Source organism: Mytilus galloprovincialis, chromosome 3, assembly GCF_965363235.1.
Source record: "Mytilus galloprovincialis chromosome 3, xbMytGall1.hap1.1, whole genome shotgun sequence".
Taxonomy (NCBI): Eukaryota; Metazoa; Mollusca; class Bivalvia; order Mytilida; family Mytilidae; genus Mytilus; species Mytilus galloprovincialis.
In genome coordinates this window covers 30,717,852-30,742,738 of record NC_134840.1, presented here as the reverse complement: position 1 = coordinate 30,742,738, position 24,887 = coordinate 30,717,852, and the positions used below count along the sequence as shown (strand labels likewise).

Below are 24,887 nucleotides of genomic sequence, written 5' to 3'. Positions count from 1 at the left end.
GGCTACAATTATAGGTATATTCAGTCCCATTATATCTTTTCATGATATTATGGAAACAATGAAAAAAAAATTATAATACACTCACCAAAATCAATTGCAAAATTATTAAACACAAAACCGATAGAAAAAATGTAACATGTAGGGTGCAAAAGTGAAAAGGGGCGAATGTGAATGGGCGCAAAGTGTTTTTTTGGGTGAACGGACCCAGATTCAGTTCTTTAGTGACACTGTGTGCACCACATTTTTGAAGTTATTTCTTCACAGACAGAAAAATATTACAGTAACTTCTTACGGAAAGGAAGTTTTAACCTGTAAATGCTGTGGACAGAGGCGGATTTAGGGGGGAGGGGGCAGGGGATCCCCACTTATGAACATTTCTAGATCCGCCACTGGTGGATTACAATGATTCGATATAAATGGACTATGCATTTAGACCCTTTTTGGACGAGGATGCATGTTTCTGTGACTAACCTGAAGACAAGCCCATGTGGCTGAAGGTTTAAAAAGTTGACAGCTATATAAGTCTAACAAATCTTTAGTTTTATATTATTTTTACCTATAAAACAAAGAAACTTTGTTGTATATTCAACGTATGACCTTTACAACCTTTTAAGTTTCATGCTTCTATGTGTTTGAAGAAAACTCCCGAGGATTTCCCCATGCGTTTAGTACTACTGCAAGTTACCAAATAATTTTAAGAAAAGCTAAAGCACTGTAACGTACGTGTAACTGTGAACACATAGGGTTACAGTGCTTTAGATTTTCTTAAAATTATTGTAAACTGTAAACAACAATAATGTTCAGCAAAGTAAGATCTACAAATAATTTAACATGACCAAAATGATCAGTTGACCCCTTAAGGAGTAATTGCCTTTAAAGTCAATTCAGTTTTAACGATTTTTTCTTAATTTTTGTAATCGCGCTTTTCATCTAGTCATGAATCCATCTGTGTCCTTGTTTAATATGCACATAGACCAAGGTGAGCGACACAGGCTCTTTAGAGCCTCTATTTTATTTTATGAAATTCACATTTTTTTCATAACTTTTTAATTTTAACTTTTTTATATTAAGCCATGGATTAAGATAAATACAAGCCACATTAAGTTTATGTGAGGGAACGCTGAAAGGAGGACTTCATGAATGAGAACATCCTTAAAGTTGTCTGTATATTAGTTTGAGATATCCGGTGGTAATTTATTCGAATCTATGATTCATTGTTTGGCTGAATAAAGAATGAAAATTTTTAAACTGTCTTTAATTGATACTTTGAACTTCATCTTGTCTGTTTATTGATGGGTAGGTCTTGTTTTAGACTGCATTTTATAAGTATATTTTTGCGGTGGTATTGCAATTTCATTGTTGATAACTTTGTGAAAAATCTTATGACCCAGTTTAGATTTTCTAGCATTTCAGATACACTGCTGGTTTTAAGCCAGTCATGATATCGTGCAGCTCTTCTTTGTACTTGTTCCAATCTATATATATTTTCTGAGGTGCTGCAAAATTGTAATTTTGGTCTTACTATAGTCTGATAAGCTCCGTTTCCTTTATTAATTTAAGTTAATTTTTAGATTCCGTCTGATGAATGGTATTGATTGAGTTACCGTTTCAGTGCTGCTGATTGTTGTATGTGTTTGGGGTTTTTTTATGTCTGAAGGAAGTGTAATGTCTAGATATTTTGCTGATTGTTCTTGTTCTAGGAAATAGCCATGCGTGTTGTAATAGAAATTGTTTTTTCTTTGTTGAGACTCTAAGGATGTTACATTTGTCCGGGTGGAATGATATGAGTCATACATTGCAGTCTTCCTCCTTTTTATGCCCCACCTCCGATAGGAGAGGGCATTATGTTTTCTTGTCTGTGCATCCGTCCGTCCGCTATCCCGTCCGTTCGTCCCGCTTCAGGTTAAAGTTTTTGGTCAAGGTAGTTTTTGATGAAGCTGAAGTCCAATCAACTTGAAACTTAGTACACTTGTTGCTTATAATATGATCTTTCTAATTTTAAAGCCAAATTAGACTTTTGACCCCAATTTCACGGTCCACTGAACATAGAAAATGAAAGTGAGAGTTTCAGGGTAAAGTTTTTGGTCAAGGTAGTTTTTGATGAAGTTGAAGTCCAATCAACTTGAAACGTAGTACACATGTTCCCTATGGTATAATCTTTCTAATTTTAATACCAAATTCGATTTTTTTGTACCCAATTTCACGGTCTATTGAACATGGAAAATGATAGTGCGAGTGGGGCATCCGTGTACTTTGGACACATTCTTGTTTTATTGCTGCTTTGATGTCTTCTTGAAGCTTAATGCAATCATTTTGGTAGGTTATATGCCGATAGATAATGCTGTCGTCTGCAAAGAGTCTTATTCTACTGTTACAAGGAAGGTCGTTAATATCATACTAGAACATGGAGAACTGAGAGTATTGGTGCTAGTACAGTCCGCTGAGGAACTTGTCTATTCAGTAGACTCTTGCCTCTTAAATTTTTTTCACATACGTTCATTTGAAAGACATACGTATGACTTTATTCAGAGAAAGATCAAATCAAATAAAATCAAATAACTCAAATAAAATGTATACTAAGTCGGTTAATTAAAAAGCATATATAACGCTTGGGAAGTTTGCCAGTTGTTATATTTGTGTACATTTGTTTCTATCAAGGCTTGAAAAGTTTGCCAGTTGTTATATTTGTGTACATTTGTTTCTATCAAGGCTTGAAAAGTTTGCCAGTTGTTATATTTGTGTACATTTGTTTCTATCAAGGCTTGAAAAGTTTGCCAGTTGTTATATTTGTGTAAATTTGTTTCTATCAAGGCTTGAAAAGTTTATTGTTGGGTTTGCCAGTTGTTATATTTGTGTACATTTGTTTCTATCGAGGCTTGAAAAGTTTGCCAGTTGTTATATTTGTGTACATTGGTTTCTATCAAGGTTTGAAAAGTTTGCCAGTTGATATATTTGTGTACATTTGTTTCTATCAAGGCTTGGAAAGTTTGCCAGTTGTTATATTTGTGTACATTTGTTTCTATCAAGGCTTGGAAAGTTTGCCAGTTGTTATATTTGTGTACATTTGTTTCTATCAAGGCTTGAAAAGTTTATTGTTGGTGCATGATTGAGGATTTATTGCATCTTATATACTTGTTTATACTCAATTGAATTATAGTATGGAGCTAAGAAATATTTATACACTTTTAACAGACGATTATATCAATTAATGGTAAAAAATATATAACAATGGAACAATATCAAAATGAAACCTTTAGCATGTTGTTTCATTAAATTGAACTACACTTGACTGTTTCGGAGATTCGAGAAAATATTCAAATATCTGAGTCACATCAAACATCTTCACATATAAATAAAACCTTTGATGTGTACAACTTTTAACCAAAATATATCTTCTTCATCTTCTGGATCTGCTTCTTCAATATCTTCTTCTTGCAACATATGTGCCTGCTGTAATGGACTATCCAGTTTGTATACAGAAATCTCAAATGGAAATAATTACATTACATGTATGTTTCATTTTGATACGTTTTTTCTATTGTCTACCAGCAATCTCACGTCATTCAGAAATCAACCTTAATTTCCAAATGAAATATAACATTCGTGATGACAAGAGATACTTCTATAAAGTACACAGGTAAATAAAAGAAAAACTTGAACAGTCGTGTTTTCATGATCCTTCCTCGCTTCATACAAAATGTACTTCGATCAACGCTTTTACACCCCTAAACATTTATGACATGCACAGCTGTAATATTTTCTGTGTGCTTCTTGGTTCAACGGTTGTCTGCTGCCAAGAATGCTTTTCTTCCATTTTCTTTTTCTGGTGGATGGAACAACTGCTTCGAAGTTTTAACGGGTTTAATTTGATCAATTGGCATCCCGCTGTGTGAGTAACGTTGCCATGTTGATTTTTTTTGTACCACTTGTTCTTTCGTTATTTCTGGAACGTATGGTGTGTGCCGTTTATACTGTGGCGCCCTATCAGGAAGTTTTTGTGCTGTTTCATATCCTCCGAAATCACACAGCTATGTTGTAGACCGCCCAAGTGTATATTCATTGTGAATCCAGATCCATATATCCTTAGATCACAATTGTTTGTAATGTGACTTAGCTGGATATTAAGAATAGATGTTATTTACCATTTGCATAAAAGTGTAATTAACTGTTAAGTTTCCACTGATTTGACTCAAATTCTCATATTTAAATTATAACATACTAAAACGTATACCCAAATAATAAAAGTTTAAACTACACAATTGACGATGCACGGACTCGATCATATGTATCAATATTTCGTGTGTATTTTAGTCTAAATGCCACCTAATCAGTAAGCATCGATGTGATCTCAGAAGACTGCCGACGATCATATAACCCAATTTAACTTGAAATAGATAGCGAACTTGTGCAATTATATTTTTTCAGGTCTGTTTGAATTAATATCGTAGGTTTAAAACATATGTTAATAATCGTGTTTACCTGTATAACAATGTTTTTTGTTAAATCCAAACAGTAATTTTTATATAAATTAGACCATTGGTTTTCCCGTTTGAATGGTTTTACATTACTAATTGTTGGTGCCCTTTATAGCTTGCCTTTCGGTGTGAGCCAAGGCTCCGTGTTGAAGGCCGTACCTTGACCTATAATGGTTTATGTTTATAAATTGTTATTTGGATGGAGAGTTGTCTCATTGGCACTCATACCACATATTCCCATAATTATAATAGTCAGTTTGTGAATAATTGAAAAAAAAATAAAAATTGAGTGGATGATTCCTAGCAGGAACATACAGGAACATATATATTAACGTTAGATATACTGTTCCCAGTTCCTAGTCATGATAATTTGTACTGCTCATGTAACTGTGATGATTCCAACAATGATGCAGATAACAATGTATCACAATTTTCAGTACTTTAAAATTTTTAAATTGTTTCTAGAACAGTGGATAACGCCAAACCTCTCCCATTCCACCAATATTTATGTTTTTTTGTTCACAGTGATAAATAGTTGCATATTTTTAATCAACTTTCTTTGCTCAAGATTAAAAAAAAGTAATATTATCTGGGGTTACTTTTCGAGAAACCCCACATCTCGTTACCATATAATAGAATTGGCTTCTCTGCTTATCAAAAATATGAAAACATGTTTTTATCTAATTTAAAACGTATTTATCAACTGACTCTTATGCTCAGAATTCAGTTGTTGTCATGTTGAAATGAAGTCTTGTTGGTATTTGGACGAGTTTAAACGCGGACCTCTAAGAGGACACCTCCATGCTTCGTTCTTTCGGAATTTCGGATTTGAGCCTCAGGGGGAATCAATTTTTTAAGATTATTAAATTTGTTAAGCTCACCGATCATTGTAAACACTACAAAAAAAAATCCATTTTGAAACAAACATTCTTGAAGTTTTACAAAATATAAAAACATTTTGAAAAATTATAAGTAGAAAATAAGTATAAAAATCCTGAAATAGCGGATCCCTTTAATCACGTGATTTATTAGTTTTGAATAGCCGCCATCTTTGCTGTTTCCTGTTTGTGGTCGTTTCCTGATTATCGTGAAGTGTCGCCAAACAATAATCCTGCATAAAATTAAGAGATAAAAATCACTGCAACAAATGTGTTTGCCATAAATTAATCACATCCTAGCGCTTGCTTAACTAGTAATAGACAGAATCTTGCAAACCACGAAGTGGGTGTGAGCACAAGAACACCAGCTTTTCGCAAGACATGCCGGTCAGAAAACAAGGTGCATTGCATTCCTGTTTATCATGAATATGTATATAATCAGTGTATAAAAGGCACATTGTTATAACCACGTTATATATTACAATAGTCACTATTGTAATATATCTGGGATTTCTGGTCAACCAATTATTGCTTATTATCTTCTCAATCACATATAGACTTGTGTCAAAAAAGAACAAATGTAGGTTAAAATTCATAAATAAATAGTCTTAATGTGCAGTAAATATATGGTATCGTGTCCTTAAGCCCTGATAGCTTGCTTGCCCAGGGACTGTTCACCCTGAGTCTATTTCCCCTTAGAGTCTGTACGCCCTGGATATTAAACTTCTCCATTCTTTTATTGAAAAAATATTTGTATTAGGGTGTCAAAGTTTAATATACTTATTCAGATATTTATATGGTATATAAATTCTAGTATTAATGAAAACACATGAAAATATTTAAAATTAATGGTGTGTTTGGGAGCATTGTAATTGTTCTTAATACTATATTTCTCACTGCTTGTCATAATAATTAATTGTCTTTGATGGATGAATAATAAAAACAACATTTTGTTTTGATAATCTAGTCAGCTTGAAATGAGTAAAAACAATTGTGTACAGAATTGTAAGACATAAGTTCATTCATTATAATATTATATAAATTGACTGACTAGAATTATTAAAATTGTAAAAAATATCAATATTAAAAGATAAATACATTGTATTCCAAAATTCTACTATGCAGACCAAAGGAAAATATTTGTTTGCAGCATTACAAATATTTTATCAAATTTTTCCACATAAAGTAACATACTTTGTTCATGTTCAAATATTATATGAACATGATAATGCAACTAGACAACAATATAAAAAACAAAAATCTGGGCAAACAGGTATACATTGTAAGAGCAAACTAACCCTGGTTCTGAAATTACCAAAAAAAAAAAGCAGTCCACGCTGAACTGCTAAATTTACAGGCCTGCAGCTTAATTTTTGAAATTTTTTAGTTAGATTCTGTTGGTCTGTAGGTCTGATTTTTACAGGCCCGAGAGAAATTTTACCAGCCTGGGCTGCCACTCGGCGTGAAAACTGCAAAGGAATTTGCTTTACTATAAAAGTTAACATGCATCTTTTTGATAAATTAACTCAAATAATTCATTTGCTCCCCATGGAAGATTTTCTCTACTGTGAGAACCTGAATTCCTTTTATGATTAAAACATGTTCTCATCAATGTTCTCTGTGTGAGAGAGTCAATCAGCAGAAATACAATGTTATTGAGGTAGATAAAAAAAAAACCAAAAAAAAAAAAAAACCATTTAAATTGAGTTATAAATCTAGTGAAAACAAGACCTACATGTATAATTGTTAATTTCTGTGTCATTTGATCTCTTGTGGAGAGTTGTTTCATTGGCAATCACAGGGTTCTCGTTAAGGATTTTTGAAGGCGAGTCCAGGGACTCGTCATTTTTGGCCATGGTGAGTCCAACAGCAAGGAGAAGATATTGTATTGCAATATAATGTAATATTTAAGTCTCCATGGTCTAACAGAGCAATGAAATGACATTAAATTCAGATTACTTTTAAACTTTTGCTATAAAATGATGATATTTGTATTTAACTGTGTTTAGTTTATACATGTTATACAAAATATTTCTATCTTGATGCATCTGTGGACTCGCTAGTTTTGAAAATGATGAGTCCAGACAGATTTTGATGAGTCCAGGACTCATGGACTCGCCTTAGCGAGAACCCTGATTAATTGAATCATACCATATCTTCTTTTTTATATGCACAAACTGGCCAAACCATCGCCTCGATTAAACAAAATTGTACCATTAATAACAGTGTTCCAGCTAAATGGAGGGGCGCCGCGCCTCGCCCCCGAAATTTTGCGCCCTCTGCCTTTTTTAAGCGCTACTGCGCCCCTCTGTGCCCTTTTGAAAAAAAGTTTAAAAAACGATCTTTTTTCCTCATATCGTCGCCATTTTGTTGAGGTCTTTATACACACACTTCATTAGGACAACAGATTAAAATTGTTGACACTTGTTACCTGTATATAATCACCTATTTGATTAGAGTCAATTACTTAATCAGGTGAAATTTACGACCCTGTCTAATCCCTTTGCCCTGAAGCACCAAACATCGAAGTTAAATGAATTGATTATTTTAACGCCTGACGATGCAAAATAGAATTTATAAAATAAATGTGAACGGCAGAACAGTGTTCATTTCTATTGTATTTGTTATTTATAAAATAACGTTCATTTAAAAAGAATCATTCCAATAGGTCAACACGCAAAATTCCGACGAAAAAAAGAAAAATTGACCAACTTGGAAATGACAAGAAGAAAATATCAAAGACTTGCCAGTCTCTTACATCTTTTTTCAAGAATAATGACCATCAAAAGTAAAAAAATAATTTAATTCTTTACCTTTATGAAAAATCGAGAAAAAGAAAGGTTTTTATCAAATATCGCAATTGTTCTTCTATTGTAAATTCCGCCGATTACGGAGCACTCGAAAGTCCGATTTTTATATCATTTTTTCTTAAATTGAAATTCGTTTTGACTAACTTTAATATTGATATTATTAAATACGCTCAACATGAAGTAAACGGAGATGCTTGTTGAATTGATAATAAACTTACAAAATTGAATCAATTTATTATTGTGGCGATTACGGAGCTCTCGAAAGTCCGATTTTTGTATCAATTTTCTTATTGAAATCACAGGCACTGGTTTCTATCCATTGAAGACCCCTATCAACGTATATTTCCGTAAATATACGTTGATAGGGGGTCTTCCAATGAACAAGTGCCTGTGATTGAAATCCGTTTTGACAAACTTATTGATTTTATTAGATACGCTCAACATGAAATATACGGAGATGCTTGTTGAATTGAACAGACAAAAGTGAAACAATGTATGGTTATACAGAGATAGAAGCTCTGGCAAATACGTTTGACATGGACCCTGAAACTCTCTTTATTCAATAACAGGACTTTATAGCTCTTGTGTCATCAGCAGAACTTACAGATCGTTCCTTATCTAGTCTGCTAGAGCTATTTCCTTCACCTTGTCATTAGGATAAAAACCTATTATCTATGTACCCTCTTGTTGCAAAACTATTCAGTGTTGCAATATGACATGTACAATGTACAACCACTCAGTACAGCAGAGGTGGAGAAAATATTCTCTCAGGTCAAATTGATAAAGACAAGTCACAGGCAGCTAGGGCAAACTTGAAAACACAGACATTAACAAAAATATTAACTGTAAAATTAAACTGTGATGAAACTAAATTTGAAAAAAATCTTGATCAATGTGTGACAACCTTCTTCAAAAAGAAAAACAGAAGATTTGTCATTGTTGTTTATTTATTTGCATTTGAACTCTTCTTTGAAAAAATCTATAGTTTGAAAGAGAAATGAATATAGTAATGTCTATTATTGCTATCAGTTTGATTTTAACTTATACATGTTATATGTTCTAAATAAATGATTTGTAAACTTGTATATAATAGCTATTTAACTTAGCTACATGCTTGCTAAAAATATGTCTTTATGTGGTAACATAAAGTATTTGATTTTTTTCAGTGAGAACGCGCTAAAGTGCCCTTTTTAAAAACGCGCCCCTCTATTTTCAAATCCTAGCTGGAACACTGAATAATATATATGAGAAATTAAAAAGTATATTGTCTGTGAGAAACTGTTCTCAAACTCTCTCCCACTTGCAAAATAAAATATCCTATTGTAACTTGGCCCATCTGCGTTCTTGATATGTTCTAGCTATAGTCTTTTGAATTTATACACACCACTTAAAGAATGCTTAAGTACAGGCTCGTGTAGTATACATGTATTTAAATCTTATACTATTTTAGTGTTTAAACTTATTTTCAAATTCAACATTTTATAACTAAAATGAAACAAATTCAGGAAATATGCCTGACTTTTTTTCTGAAATTGAATAGTCCTTATCTGATGTACATTTGTATGAAAAATTTACATGCACATGCAAATTTCTCAAAATATCTAATTTTTTCATCTTTTGGTTTAAGCTTTCCTGGATACATGTACCTGATTGTTTATGTCTATGAAAATGAAGAGGTTACTGCAAACATGTGAATGTTGCTTTCAAACAAGATGTTTAATACAATTTTGGATTTTTCTTTTTTCTCTTCTTTTCATAGATGCCCACAGGGCTTTAGAATTGTTAGAGGACTACCATTCCAGGCTTAGTCTTCCACAAGACACCCAGCTCAAGGTTGCTATAGAGAAAGTCATAAGAATTTTCAAAAGTCGCCTATTTCAGGCACTTCTTGGTATGTAAAATTAATATTTAAGGTTGAAGTTCTTTTATTTAAGACAGAGTGATTGGCTCAATTTTTGGAATACAACATTTTTACATAAGGTACATGCACATGATCCACATTAACTTATTTTGCATGATATGCAATGATTAAGGCCTTTATTATTATCTTCATGTATATAAAAACTGAATATTATTGCATTTTAATAACAAGTGATTTGCACAAAGTTACTGATTTAGTAGCAGTTATAATTACTGCATTACAAATTTATAATAATGGTTTTATACTTTGCTAAACAAAGCAAGGACTGTAGTACTGAATTTGGCATGTACAGAGGCTAAAATTATGTTCATGGTTGTAACCTATTTAAATGTTACATAATGTACTATCACATTAGAATAAAAAAAAATGTATCTGGTATAAATGGAGCTAATTGAAAATGATACTAACTTCTGTTTTCAGACATACAAGAGTTTTATGAGTATACATTGTTAGATGACTCAAAATCTATACAACAGAAGACATTGGAGACCTTACAGATAGCTAACAAGTGGGAGAGAGAACCACCTATCACCAATGCTCTTCCTAAACTTGAGGTTGTTATTGTACCTAGAAATGTTAATTCATGATTTTGCAGAAAGCTCAAATATTAATATTATAATCTCAATATGTTACCCATTTGAGATGATATGAATAAGAAGATATTGTACGAGTGTTAATGAGACAACCTTCAATCCAAGTCACTATGTATAAAAAGTTCACAATAATAGGTCTAAGTACAGCCTTAAACATGCCGAAGGCTTGGCAAAATTGAGACAAAATTCTATCTTATTTGTTTTACATAATTTATAGAAGTTGATTAAAATTAGCAAAGCTGTCTTATTAACTGAAGGGCATATGCGTAGCTACACAGATCAAATTGTCAAGTGTGTTTTATAGTTGCATTTCAAATAAAATTTGTATATATATGACAGCAAAATTTTTGCATAAGTACATGCATTTGTTGTCAGCAATATTGTCAAAAGACTTTTTGTTTCCTGACAATATCTTGAGTATAAGTGTATAGATTCACACCACAAAAGTAAGGTTGTGATTGATTTTGGTGATCATTAAAATTTCAAGCAGGATAGTCGTACTCAAAAATCAACCAATCAAAATACCGAAATTTGTTGTTTCAAGCAAATATTTTGTACTCTTGAGTACTGTGTAAAGTAAAATAACAATAAGCCCTAGAGATCTATCTACAATTCATTTTATACCAATAAATATCTGACTTTCAGAAGTTTTATTTTGCAAATTTATGTTTCTAGAAAACTGTGTCACCTCCTGATGAAGAGTTACCTCCCCCTCCACCAGAGTTACAAAATAGACAGGTTGAACCAAAGACATTAGCCTCTGTGTCCCCTGTCAAACCACCAGTTGTTAGCACATACCATGAAGATGACATTGACAACACTCTTCCACCACCAGTAAGTAGAGATATATCCTTGTAAACAAGTTACTCACCATTATCTTAATACATGTATCAGCAATTCCTAAACTAAAGAGTGCTTCTGGGGAGCCAGCATAGTCTTTTAATGTAACTGTGTGCTGTATCTATTAGGTTATTGTCCCTTCTTGAACTCATTGTGTGGAACATAGAAATGATGAGGGTCTGAACTTCCGCTCCACTTTGTTAGGGCTGTCATCTGTACAGTTTTTGCATATAGGTTCATTTCGGTAATGTCTTGAACAAGTTTGAAAATCAGTGCTGATCAATTATTGTATAAAAAAGTTATGTCCCTTGGAAAGATTGATTATATGGAAAATTGCAATATCAGCACTCTTATGTGTACAATTCTTGCCTGAATTTTTTGCAACTTATTAAGCAATGTCTTTGACAAGTATAACAATCAATTATTTTTAAGAGTTATACCCCTTAGATATTAATTATATGGCAAATTACCTAATGAGAACTTTTATGTGTACAATTCTTTCCAAATTTTCATGAGATTTCATCAATGTCTCTGATAAATATAAAAATCAGTACTGATCAACTATTTTTATACCCGATGCAACGAAGTTGGGGAGGCTATAATGTTTTCGACTGGTCCGTCAGACTGTCTGTCAGTCCTGTTCTTGTCATCGCAATTTCTCTGAAACCACACAACAAAATTTCATGAACCTTTGTAGATAATAAGGACATACTATGTAGATGTTCATATCAACAGAAAATTATGATTCAGCTTTTTTTTTAGGAGTTAGGTCCCTTTTAACTTATTTGCACCAATATACTACTGCAACATTTTGTCATTGCAATTCCACTCTGAAACCTCACAACAGAATTACATGAAACCTTTTAGATAATAAGGACATACTATGTAGATGTGCATATTGACAGGAATTATGATTCAATTTTGTTTTCTTAGAGTTATTTTATTTGTCTAGAGACAATGTGGGGACGTTGGGTATGTGAGCACGCTCATTCAGGTTCTTTAATTTTACGAGTTATGTCCCTTGTATATATTTATTATATGGAAAATTGTGTTGTAAGCAGTCTCATGTGTACAATTCTTGCCAGAATTTTATTAACTTTAAATCATAGGTTTATATCTGCAAAGTCTTTGACATTTTCGAATATCAGTGTTCATCAAATATTTTTAAAGAGTTTACCCCTTAAAAAATTTATTAAAAACTTGCATTGCATTTGCTCTGATTCTTTTATTTCTCATAGATAGATAAGATAAGATAAGGTCAGAGTTATTTTATTAAAGTGTCACCATCCATTACAATATCTATATAAAAATACACATAAACAGGGTTCTCGCTAAGGATTTTTGAAGGCGAGGCCAGTGACTCGTCATTTTTGGCCATGATGAGTCCAACAGCAAGAAGAAAATATTTTTTTGCAATATAATGTGATATTTTAGTCTCCATTTCCTAACAGATCAATGCAATGGCTTTAAATTCAGATCACATTTAAACTTTTGCTATTAAATGATGATATTTGTGTTCAGTTGATACAAAATATTTCAATCTTGATGCATCTGTGGACTCAGCAGTTTTGAAAATGGTGAGTCCAGACATATTTTGATGAGTCCAGGACTCATATACTCGCCTAGGTGAGAACCCTGATAAAGTCATAAGAACCTAACATTTAGTAAAAGGATGTCAGCCGAAAATACATACTTAAAAGGACAAATTTGTTACATTTAAAAAGTATTTTGTAAATAAAAAAAAAACGTTTATAATTTCTAGATGACATTTTTGTCGACAAAACATATAATAAAGGGAACTAGTTAAAATAGGAACCAATATTCTCATTACACTTAAGATAACGAAGTTTTTCAATATCACATAAATACTCAAAATCAACATTTAAAAGACAGGCTTTGGCATATAATTCATGTCTGATATCAGAGTAAAAACAACAATTAAAAAGAAAGTGTTTTTCATCTTCAATTTGGCCATTATCACAAAAAATACATAAACAGTCTTCTAGAGGTTCTTGTGGTCTAGCACATCTACCTGTTTCAACTTTAAGTTGTAACAAACCAGCTCTGAAAAGTGACAAAATACGTCGGTGGCATCTATTATTGACTACCTTTACCACCTAAGGCTCTGTACCAATACAATTTTTAAGCAATCTATAAAACGTTAATTTATTACCATTGACATTATTTTTATCATTCATGATGCCAAGATTCTTTTTCAAAAGTTTGTATAGAATCCCATGCATTACTCATTAATTTCATAGATATTTATAAATTGTTTTAAAGAACCTTAACATGTGTTTTATTTAGTTATTGCCCTAGGCCTTGTACCTTGAATAGATAAAATATGTGCAAAGCAGGGGACATAAGAAATCTGTTCTTTTATTAGTTATTCACATGCCAGGATGTCTAGTGTTTTATCTAAAGCAATTTAGCATGGCGCAGCACATTTGCCTTTTTTCCTGACGCCATGTCCTATTTTTTCTGAAAAATTTGACGCCATGTGCCCTTTTGTGTTATCTGGATCGAGATCGGGTTGCAGTAAGGGTTTTTTTTGCTGATCAAAATGTGACAAGCATTGACTTAAGTAATATGACTTAAGTTGGTTGCATGTTATCACTTCCGGTACTGGTTACTCAAGAAGAGAGTATATCAAATCATTCTAACTTTCGGCAAAATATAAGTTTGTTACTACATTTATAGAATGTGATGAAATTTCCCTGAAGTAAATTTGTTATCCATATATTGCATGAAAAACATCATATTCCTTTCCAAATAGCGTGTCATACATCGTTTATTTTTTATACGACCGCAAAATTTGAAAATTTTTTCGTCGTATATTGCTATCACGTTGGCGTCAGCGTCGTCGTCCGTCGTCCGTCGTCCGAATACTTTTAGTTTTCGCACTCTAACTTTAGTAAAAGTGAATGGAAATCTATGAAATTTTAACACAAGGTTTATGACCACAAAAGGAAGGTTGGTAATGATTTTGGGAGTTTTGGTCCCAACATTTTAGGAATTAGGGGCCAAAAAGGGCCCAAATAAGCATTTTCTTGGTTTTCGCACTATAACTTTAGTTTAAGTGAATAGAAATCTATGAAATTTTGACACAAGGTTTATGACCACAAAAGGAAGGTTGGGATTGATTTTGGGGGTTTTGGTTCCAACATTTTAGGAAATAAGGGCCAAAAAAGGGCCCAAATAAGCATTATTCTTGGTTTTCGCACAATAACTTTAGTATAAGTAAATAGAAATCAATGAAATTTTAGCACAAGGTTTATGACCACAAAAGGAAGGTTGGGATTGATTTTTGGAGTTGAGGTCACAACAGTTTATGAATTAGGGGCCAAAAAGGGGCCCTATTAAGCATTATTTTTGGTTTTTGCACCATAACTTTAGTATAAGTAAATAGAAATCTATGATATTTAAACACAAGGTTTATGACCATAAAAGGAAGGTTGGGTTTGATTTTGGGAGTTTTGGTCCTAACAGTTTAGGAATAAGGGGCCCAAAGGGTCCAAAATTGAACTTTGTGTGATTTCATCAAAAATTGAATAATTGGGGTTCTTTGATATGCCGAATCTAACTATGTATGTAGATTCTTAATTTTTGGTCCCGTTTTCAAATTGGTCTACATTAAGGTCCAAAGGGTCCAAAATTAAACTTAGTTTGATTTTAACAAAAATTGAATCCTTGGGGTTCTTTGATATGCTGAATTTAAAAATGTACTTAGATTTTTAATTATTGGCCTAGTTTTCAAGTTGGTCCAAATGGGGATCCAAAATTAAACTTTGTTTGATTTCTTCAAAAATTGAATAAATGGGTTCTTTGATATGTCAAATCTAACTGTGTATGTAGATTCTTAATTTTTGGTCCAGTTTTCAAATTGGTCTACATTAAGGTCCAAAGGGTCCAAAATTAAACTAAGTTTGATTTTAACAAAAATTAAATTCTTGGGCTTATTTGATATGCTTTATCTAAATATGTACTTTGATTTTTGATTATGGGCCCAGTTTTCAAGTTGGTCCAAATCAGGATTCCATATCAAGTATTGTGCAATAGCAAGAAATTTTCAATTGCACAGTATTGCACAATAGCAAGAAATATCTAATTGCACAATATTGTGCAATAGCAATTAATTTTCAATTGGAGTTATCTTTCTTTGTATAGAATAGTAGTTGATAATATATGTTGGAAATTTGCCAGACATGACTATGATGTCATTTTCTATTTTTATTTGCCAATAACTTTATGTAAATAACTTCATTGGAAATTTGCCAATATAAAATGTTGCTGATGAAGCTTTTTTTCCTTATCTTATCTAAAATGTTTTAGATAATGTATGTTGGAAATTTGCCAGACATGACTATGATGTCATTTTCTATTTTTATTTGCCAATAACTTTATGTAAATAACTTCATTGGAAATTTGCCAATATAAAATGTTGCTGATGAAGTTTTTTTTATTGTTTTATACAATAAACAATGTATATTCACTTTTACTACCAACCAATCTTTACCATTCAGTGATAAGGCCAACTAAAATTAATTAGTAGATTTTCATCCAAATTTTTGAAAAAAATGGGGCGGGTGGGAGGATTTTATTTTTTAAATTTTATTTCATATGAAACCTTCTTTTCACGTGTTATTCGATCATATATGCAAGTGTAATAATAAGATTATATCACATACATGTGACAGAGTTGTCAAGCCACAACTGGAGATTTGGAAATTTTCAGCTGGAGTTTGGGCCTCATAACTGGAGATTTTTTATCGACGTAGGCAATGGTTTTTTCGTGTGTGTTTAAACTGCATATCTTCCTTTTTTGTTAAAAAAAGCCCAATGATTTCATACCTTCAAGCACCTGCATAGCCATTTTTACTTAGTAAAATAGAAGATAAAGGGGGGGGGTCAAATATTTATTCATCATATATAGTTCAAAGTTAAAGTGATCAGCCATCATATATAGTTCAAAGATAAAGTGATCAGCCATCATACATAGTTGGCAAAAAGTACCTCTGCTTTAGCCACATTGTCAACTTTAGTACCACTACTGAACATGTTTGTAAAAGAAGGTGTTGAATTGACAGAGTTGTGGGCTTTCTGGTGGGTAGCTGTCTCCATATTTTTGGTCAAGTAATTAGGGCCCCATAGTCAGCTTTGCATGAAGTGTAGTAAGCATTGTCTTGACCCTTGGCACTGGACTTGCACCATTTTTAAATTTGGCTAGATACTCATTATTGTGTCTTCTTTAATATTATGCTGGGGTACATGTATTTGATGATAACATGATACAGTTTGTATTTTGTCAAATTATAAGACAAACACACTTATATAGGTATTCCATTGGCCTAGATAGAAGACAAGACATAAATATCATATTTGAGTTGATTTTATTGTCTTTGAGGTTCAGTATAAACTAAGTCTGTTCCATGTTTTCAATAGCATCACAATTTATAAAGTCGATGTTTATACAACTGTTCCATTGTCAGTATCACTTTTAATCATCCAGACATGTATATTTAACTAGCTAGTTGATTACTAGGTAAATGCCAATCATCTTTTATTGTTGTATATACAGTCTATAATCCTTAACACCTTCATTGATTACTTAAGGCTATTTTCCTATTTACCTTTTTGACACAAATTCCATTACAGGAAACTTCCGTTTTTCTCGGACTTTTCCTATATCAATTTAGAGTTTCTCGGACTTTTTCCCTGTCCGTATCTATTTTGTAAACAGAAATGTCTACTGAAATTTTTTCGAGATTGACATTTTCAAAAAGCGGAAGATTTCAAATTTTAGCGGGAGGGACGGAAGAGGGTCTGAAAAGCGGGAGATTTTAACTCCCGCCGGAAGAATCACATGTATGATATCATGTAAATACATCATTAGGTATCGTGTATAAGACAATAACAATCAAAACCAAGGAGTAACCAAAGACTCATAAAACCAAAAGACATTTGCACCAACAGCTACAAATAATAAGTAGGAAACAACACAAACTCCACTAAAAACCAGGAATGAAATCAGGTGCTCCGGAAAGGTATGCATTTCCTGTACCGTATACGGCACCTGTCATGTTATTTGTTTGTTCTGTTCGGTAATGATGGAAGGTTGTTATGACTGAGGAAGAATATCACTGAGATATAATTTCTGACACACTTTTGTCATAATGGCCAATCAGCTCATGATGGCAACCATACTTGAGTGATGACCTTAATTTGATGATTCATAGCCCTGTCTTAGCAACTTTTGAGAAAGCAGTATTCCTCGTTCAACAAAATCAGCGTACATGTACTTTGAGCTAGCTTTAGAGTAACGTATCAATATTGAGACACATTTACTCCATATGCTGGTGCCGCTTTTTCTAATTCGTATTCAAGTATATATCTCTGATTGGCCACCACTGTTCTACATGTAATTGCCGCTTTAGAAACCTATTTTATAGTAAACAGCAGAAATGTGAGGAAATGCTCTCTTCAGTTGGACTACCTACATGAAATATATTTTGCTTTCTAAGTTATGTTTTGTTGTCCGAATAAAATGAAGCAAATCCATTGGTATGCAACACGAGTACGATAAGTACAGAATAAAATGAAAACTCAAACAGTGTTGAAAAAATAGGGTTGGTCCTTAATATGCAAGATGCAAATAAAATTACAATGTAGAACATAGTTGTTTAATGACTCTATCGTGGGTATTGGGACAGAGGATGTTTGCTGGGTTTTTTTTTTACAAAAAAACGAAAGGCATGGATAAATTTATTTCTAAGAGCTTGCTGTAAATTAATAAATTAAAAATGCGTATGTTTGTCAATTTTCTGAACTCAATATACGGTCATTAATCTAAAAAGTTCATGCTTGTGTCAATTTCTTTATTCCAGTCAAATGTGTTTCACGATTCTGACGCTTTTGGGTTTCCTTCACAGTCCAAATTTCTTGACACAAAGTCATTGTATAAATAAAATAAATCCAAGGTGTTTTACTCGCAAACATTTGTCATTTGTGACATAGTGTACGGCGATTTGCGTTCTTGGACACAGCGAATATTTCACGCCCTTCTCATAATCAATCTTTTAATTTATTCTCGGTAAATGATGTTGTCATCATAGATCAGCAGAATATATCGACTTAATCATCCAGTTAGAATATTTTAAGCAATACGAAAACCGAAATTTAAAACAGGAAGTTTTACACGAAACGAAATATCGACGGTTACCGGTAACGGAAATGAACAAAATCCGGAAATCGTAATTTTTTCAAAAATAAAAAAAATCGGGGCGGGAAGATTTCAGAGGGGCGGGCGGGGATGAAAATCTATCAATTAATTTTAATTGGCCTAACAAGCACTTTATTTTACATTTTAATATTTTATGATGTATTTAAAAGAGTAGTTATTGTTGCAAACTCCATTAGAAATTTGAATTGATATCAGTTTTGGAAAAAGGGAAACGGGGATGTGAAAAAAGGGGGGGGGGTTAAATTTTTCTCATTTCAGATTTCATAAATAAAAAGAAAATTTCTTCAAACATTTTTTTGAGAGGATTAATATTCAACAGCATAGTGAATTGCTCAAAGGCAAAAAAAACCTTTTAAGTTCATTAGACCACATTCATTCTGTGTCAGAAACCTATGCTGTGTCAACTATTTAATTTTAGATTTAAAAAGTTTGAAGAAGAAATCTTTAATTGATTTGTAAAATCTTGGCATTTGTTTTGTGTAAAAAAAAAACATGTAATGTCAAAAATTTGATCATAATCCAAATTCAGAGCTGTATCATGCTTGAATGTTTTGTCCATACTTGCCCCAACTGTTCAGGGTTCGACCTCTGCGGTCATATAAAGCTGCGCCCTGCGGAGCACCTGGTTTGATTAGTTCACATCTGAATAATAACTTCTTGACAATCATTTCCTTCATAGCCATACAGTACATCTCAGTTGCAAGAATAGATGGCTCTGTCCTTTCATTGGATTTCAATTACTTGAAATTTTACAAATGATTGTTTCCTAATGAGAATGTTAAAGGGACAGCCCTTCTATATAAATTATGCAAAATGGGAGTAGGAAAGTCTTTTTACAGGGTAATAAAACAACAATATTTAAATACAAAATCCTTTTTAAAATATAAAGATCACATTTCATACTATTTTGACATTACTAGAGGTGTGAAACAAGGGGACTCATTAAGTCCTACTTTGTTCAATATTTTTATAAATGATATCACTAAAGGTTTGGAAGATGACAACTCAAGTCCATTGGAGCTTATAAATAGTAAACGAGGCTCCCTCCTGTTTGCTGATGATCTGCTTTTACTATCAGAATCTAAGGAGGGTCTCCAAAATAGTCTAAATAAAGTTTCCATGTTTTGTGAAAACTGGCAGCTTTTTCTAAACATAAATAAAACAAAAAGTATGGTCTTTTCAACAACAAAGCAAAAGCCTGAAACATCTATACCTGTATATAAAAACAAAAAAATAGAGAATGTTATGGAATATTCTTACTTGGGTCTGCTGATTAAATCAAATGGTAATCTCAGTCATAGTACAGCTGAATTAACAAAAAGGCAAAAAAGGTTTTGTTTTCTATTAAAACATATACTAATTCTCTTGGCAGCCTTCCTATCAGAGTGTCAAATAACTTATTTGACTTTTCTGGAAAAATTGTGGACCCATTTAATTTTATTGACAAGACTCCAATAGAAAACTTGCATCTTGGTTATTGCAAGTTTACCCTTGGCACTAACAAGAGTGCCTCAAATTTTGGTACAAGGAATGAATTGGGAAGACTGCCTATTGAATGTCATATAAAAACCCAAACTATTATGTATTTACATGTAGCAAGGCTTTTCACCTCAAATTTGAATCCCTTATTACATGAATCTTTTCAATTAACTAAAACTTTGGATTCTAGTGGCTCCTATTCATGGTTCACTTTTGCAAAAGATATTCTTTCTGAATCTAACATTGATATAGGTAGACTAAAAACCTGTAATAATTTAAAACAATTAAAAAATATTAAAAGCTATATTAAACCCCAAATAAACTCATACTACAACAACCTGTTGATGGATAAGTTGAAATCTATTGATAATAAAAGTAGATTAAATTTTTATAAAGGACTTGAGCCAAATCTATTGATCAAACCTTACCTCTCTAACGGTCTAACCCAAACTTTGAATTTAGAAAATTAATTACAAAACTTAGAATCAGTGACCATTCATTATTAATTAAAAAAGTAAGGCATTTTAAAATTCCTTGCGAAGAGAGACCTTGCAAAAAATGCAAAGTACTAGATGATGAAAAACATTTCTTAATAAATTGTTCTCATAATTCAAATATTAGATTAACATATTTTAATTGCATTAACAGAGAAAGTAATTCATTTGCTAATCTCACTGACAATGACAAAGTTATATATATATATACTTAACCCATCAACACCAACACAAGTGAATAAACTAGGATCCTTTATAAAAAAGTCAATGGAACTGAGGACAGGGGACACTTCAATATTTACCTGAATTTGTGTATATATATTGAGTTACTTAGTTATTGTCTTTATTTGTTTTTATACGACCCCAAAAATTTTTTGGGATCGTATATTGCAGGGCTTTCAATAAGTTTAGAAGTAGGAGGATAAAACCAAAAAATAGGAGTCCCATCAATGCGGACGGCAAAGCCGGCCGCGGCCACGAGCTTGCTCGTCGAACCTACCGCATGGGGTCTGGGGCCCGCTCAAGGGCCCCAGAATTTTTTTTTAAAATGGTGCAAAATCCTGCATTCTGGGAGTCTCCTGGACCCTGTTTCAGTCCTCTCAAAACATCATTTTTTTAATGAAGATAATGTAAATGTGTGATTAAAATTTGTAGCATGGTTGGATTTTCTGTAAATATTGATTACATTTATATATGCATTTGATCCAGACTTCAACTTAAAGCTTGTATTTGAAGTTGTTTGAGAATAGCAATGACATGGTGATAATATAGGGAAAGATCCACATCCAATCATATTTATTCATTAATAAAATTTTATTATACTTGAACTCGAGAAGTTCTGAAATAGAAGAGGGGACCACTATATTTTGGTACAATTATAGCACTATTAAAATCCCTTTTCATAATATAGGAAATTAGTCAATGCACTTTATGAATTAATACTATCAGGAGGCTGGCCTAAATTACAAATATATGTGTTTGCTGTTCGCTTACTGACCCGTCTGATGATTCACACCCCTCTAAAAATATTGATTTTCTGAAAAAAACATTTAAAAATTTTATTTAAAAAAAAATATTATTATTTGCCCCTTAATAATTTTGTGATTATTGTGCTCTTTGAATAACAATTGAAAAAATAGTCATTAGATTAAAATTCTATGAGTTCAGGGAAAATAGAATATAAATTAAATGGGACATTAACATTCAGTTCAGTAGATACAGCAGAGACAGACAAATCCTTTATAGGATAATAAATTATATGATCCTTGACATGGGCATTGAGTGTGGGTACATCGTTGTATTGTGCATTGAAGTCAGAAGACCCTAAAGTGGCCCCAAATTTGACAGTGATGCTTTACAGATACAAAGAAAAGAAGATTGCGACACCAATTTATTTAATTTTTAATACAAAGCCAACATAGTTATAAAGGAACATGTCCATGTAGTTCACTCTATGTAATAGGATTTGAATCAAAAAACAAACGTGGGATCGGTGTCCTTGCGAACACGTGGGTCAGTGGCTGTACGTTGACGTTGTTTATATTGGCGTTTGTTTGTTTTTAATTTTATTTTAACATTGTGAAAATATACAGTGTTCTCCTTTGAATAAGTTATATTTCCATTCAATATTTATAAAGCACCTTGTTTTTGTATTTTTCTAATCCATTGACTGATGTCACTTTGTTTTCGTTTACTCATTTTCGTACACGCCTATTAATTACACCAATCGTAGGTCGTTTATGAAAACCAGTTGTAAATCGACCAATCAAGAGTCTGTTTACGGACGGTGTTCGGGTGCCTTCTGCTGGTTTCTACTTTCAGTAGTTTTCGCCTTACTCTCCTTGTTGATAGCGATCCCAGCCTAGGCGTTCGTGACTACTCGGGTCACTTCACGTAGATAGGGAAAGGTTATAAATATCAACCACACTTTATCGGAAATCCCCTGGTTGTGTCAACAGCGTAAATTTCCCCTTCAGTCATTTTTATTGGTTTTTTAATTTTACAATTTTGAGCAAAGTAGGCGGCGGATTTCGTTCAAGTAGACGACGAAAATCGCCGCCTACCGCCTTCTATTGAAAGCCCTGATATTGGTATGATATCGTCGTCTGCGTCGTCGTCCGAAGACACATTGGTTTCCGGATAATAACTTTAGTTTAAGTGAAGAGATCTTCATGAAATTTTTTCAGAAGGTTCAATACCACAAAAGGAAGGTTGGGATTGATTTTGGGGATGATGGTCCCAACCGATTAGGAATTAGGGGCCCAAAACAAGCATTTTTCTAGTTTCAGGATAATAACTTGTGTAGAAGTATTTCAATTGCTCTAAAATCATACCGCAATGTTTAAAACCATAAGTAGAAGGTTTGGATTCATTTTAGGGGATTATGGAGCCAAAGTTTAGGAATTAAGGGCCAAAAAGGGGTCAAAACAAGCTTTTTTCTAGTTTCGAGACAATAACTTATGTGTAATTGTATGGATCTCTCTGAAATTGTACCACAATGTACCATATAACAAAGGGGAGGCTGGGATTAAGTTTTGGGTTAATTGCCCAAAATATGTAGGAATTAGGGGCCAAAAAAGGCCAAAAAGAAGCATGATTCTAGTTTCCAAACAATTATGACAATAACTTGTGTTTAAGTGTATGGATCTCTCTGAAATTGTACTACAAGGTTCAATACTGCAATGGAAAGCATGGGACTGAGTTTAAGGGTTATTGCTCCAAGGGGGGTTCAAAAAGTTGGGGGGGGGGATTTTTTGTTTACCATTTTTTGAAGGGCTTCCTTATTTTTCAAAGAAGTTTCAAGAAGAAATCTTCAATTGCACAGTATTGTGCAATAGATTTGTTAGATCTTTGACCACATTAATTTTGTGACAAAAACCTATATTATGTCAAAAATTTGATCACAATCCAAATTCAGACAGAATCAAGCTTGAATATTGTGACCAAATTTGCCCCAACTATTCAGGGTTCAACCACTGGGGTCGTATAAAGCTGCGCCCTGCGGAGCACCTGGTTGTTCTTGTTATATGTCACAAACTGTAAAGTTTATATGGCAATAAAACTTTATAAAAAAATGAATTGAATTGAATTGTTAATGTACAGAGACGTGCAAAAAGTATTCGGTCACAATGGCGTCGTGTTTACGTTTGTACAGGTGACCGACTTTTAAATGGCCTTGCCCCACGTCAATCACGTCACTGAGTATTACTGTACTAGTCTTTTAGCGTTGTGCATCACATGGGCTACCGTCATGTGACGTTTGTTGTCGTCTGCCATTGTAGTTTCGTTAAAACAAGTAAAATAACAAAGATGGGTAGAAAAGGTCAGGAACTGTCAACAGATGTCAAAAACATGATTGTGGAAATGTTCCAGAATGGATTTTCTCGACGAAAAATCGCTGACATACTTAGAATTCCCAAGTCAACAGTTATTGACAATGTTCGAAAATTTTTAGACACGGGTTCTGTGGAGAATAAACCCAGAAGTTGCCGACCATTGTTTGTAAAACCACGCGACTACCGCAAGCTTGAACGCATTGTAAAGACAAGTCGGAGGAGCTCTTTATGTGACATAACAAACAAGTTTAATGAGGAAAAGTGTGTTCCCGTGTCTAAACGTACCATCCAGCACCATTTACATAAACATGGGTATCACAGGTGTGTAAATAAGAAAAAAATCGTGATCCGGGAAGTCAATCGGAAAAAAAGACTTGCATGGTGCAGAGAAAAAAGGAGATGGACGGTTAATAACAACTGGAAAAAGGTTATTTTCTCTGATGAAAGTAAAATCATGATTGGACATGATGAACGTGTGTACGTATGGCGAAAAAGAGACGAGGGGTGGAGACCGGACCTTGTGCAACCGCGGACTTCACAAACTAAATATCAAGTCATGATTTGGGGTTGTATTTGCTGGAATGGCGTCGGTACACTTACTCCTGTAGAAGGCAATATTAATGCTGTCAAATATCAAGAAATACTTGATGAACATTTGTGGCCAGTGATAGCTCGGCATTTTCCGGGAGGAAATTATTTATTCCAGGATGACAACGCCCCTGTCCATCGTGCACGGTCCACCCAAGAGTTTGTAGCTCGGAACGGAATAACCGGTATGAGCTGGCCTGCACAGTCCCCCGACTTAAATATAATCGAAAACGT

General features: G+C 33.2%; 1 protein-coding gene across 3 annotated transcripts in view; it reads left to right on the top strand.

The window, feature by feature from the left end:
* Positions 1–5,502: 5,502 nt before the first annotated feature.
* Positions 5,503–24,887, top strand: part of LOC143067683 (disks large homolog 1-like) — a 118,047-nt gene continuing 98,662 nt past the window's right edge. For 2 of the 3 annotated variants that reach the window (XM_076241136.1, XM_076241134.1), the window contains exons 1-4: positions 5,503–5,753; positions 9,923–10,054; positions 10,505–10,638; positions 11,353–11,511. In XM_076241136.1, the coding sequence (XP_076097251.1) occupies positions 5,735–5,753; positions 9,923–10,054; positions 10,505–10,638; positions 11,353–11,511 (444 nt within the window). In that variant the 5' untranslated portion in view covers positions 5,503–5,734. The remainder of the gene's footprint in view (positions 5,754–9,922; positions 10,055–10,504; positions 10,639–11,352; positions 11,512–24,887) is intronic. The other variant, XM_076241137.1, reaches the window with a different exon arrangement.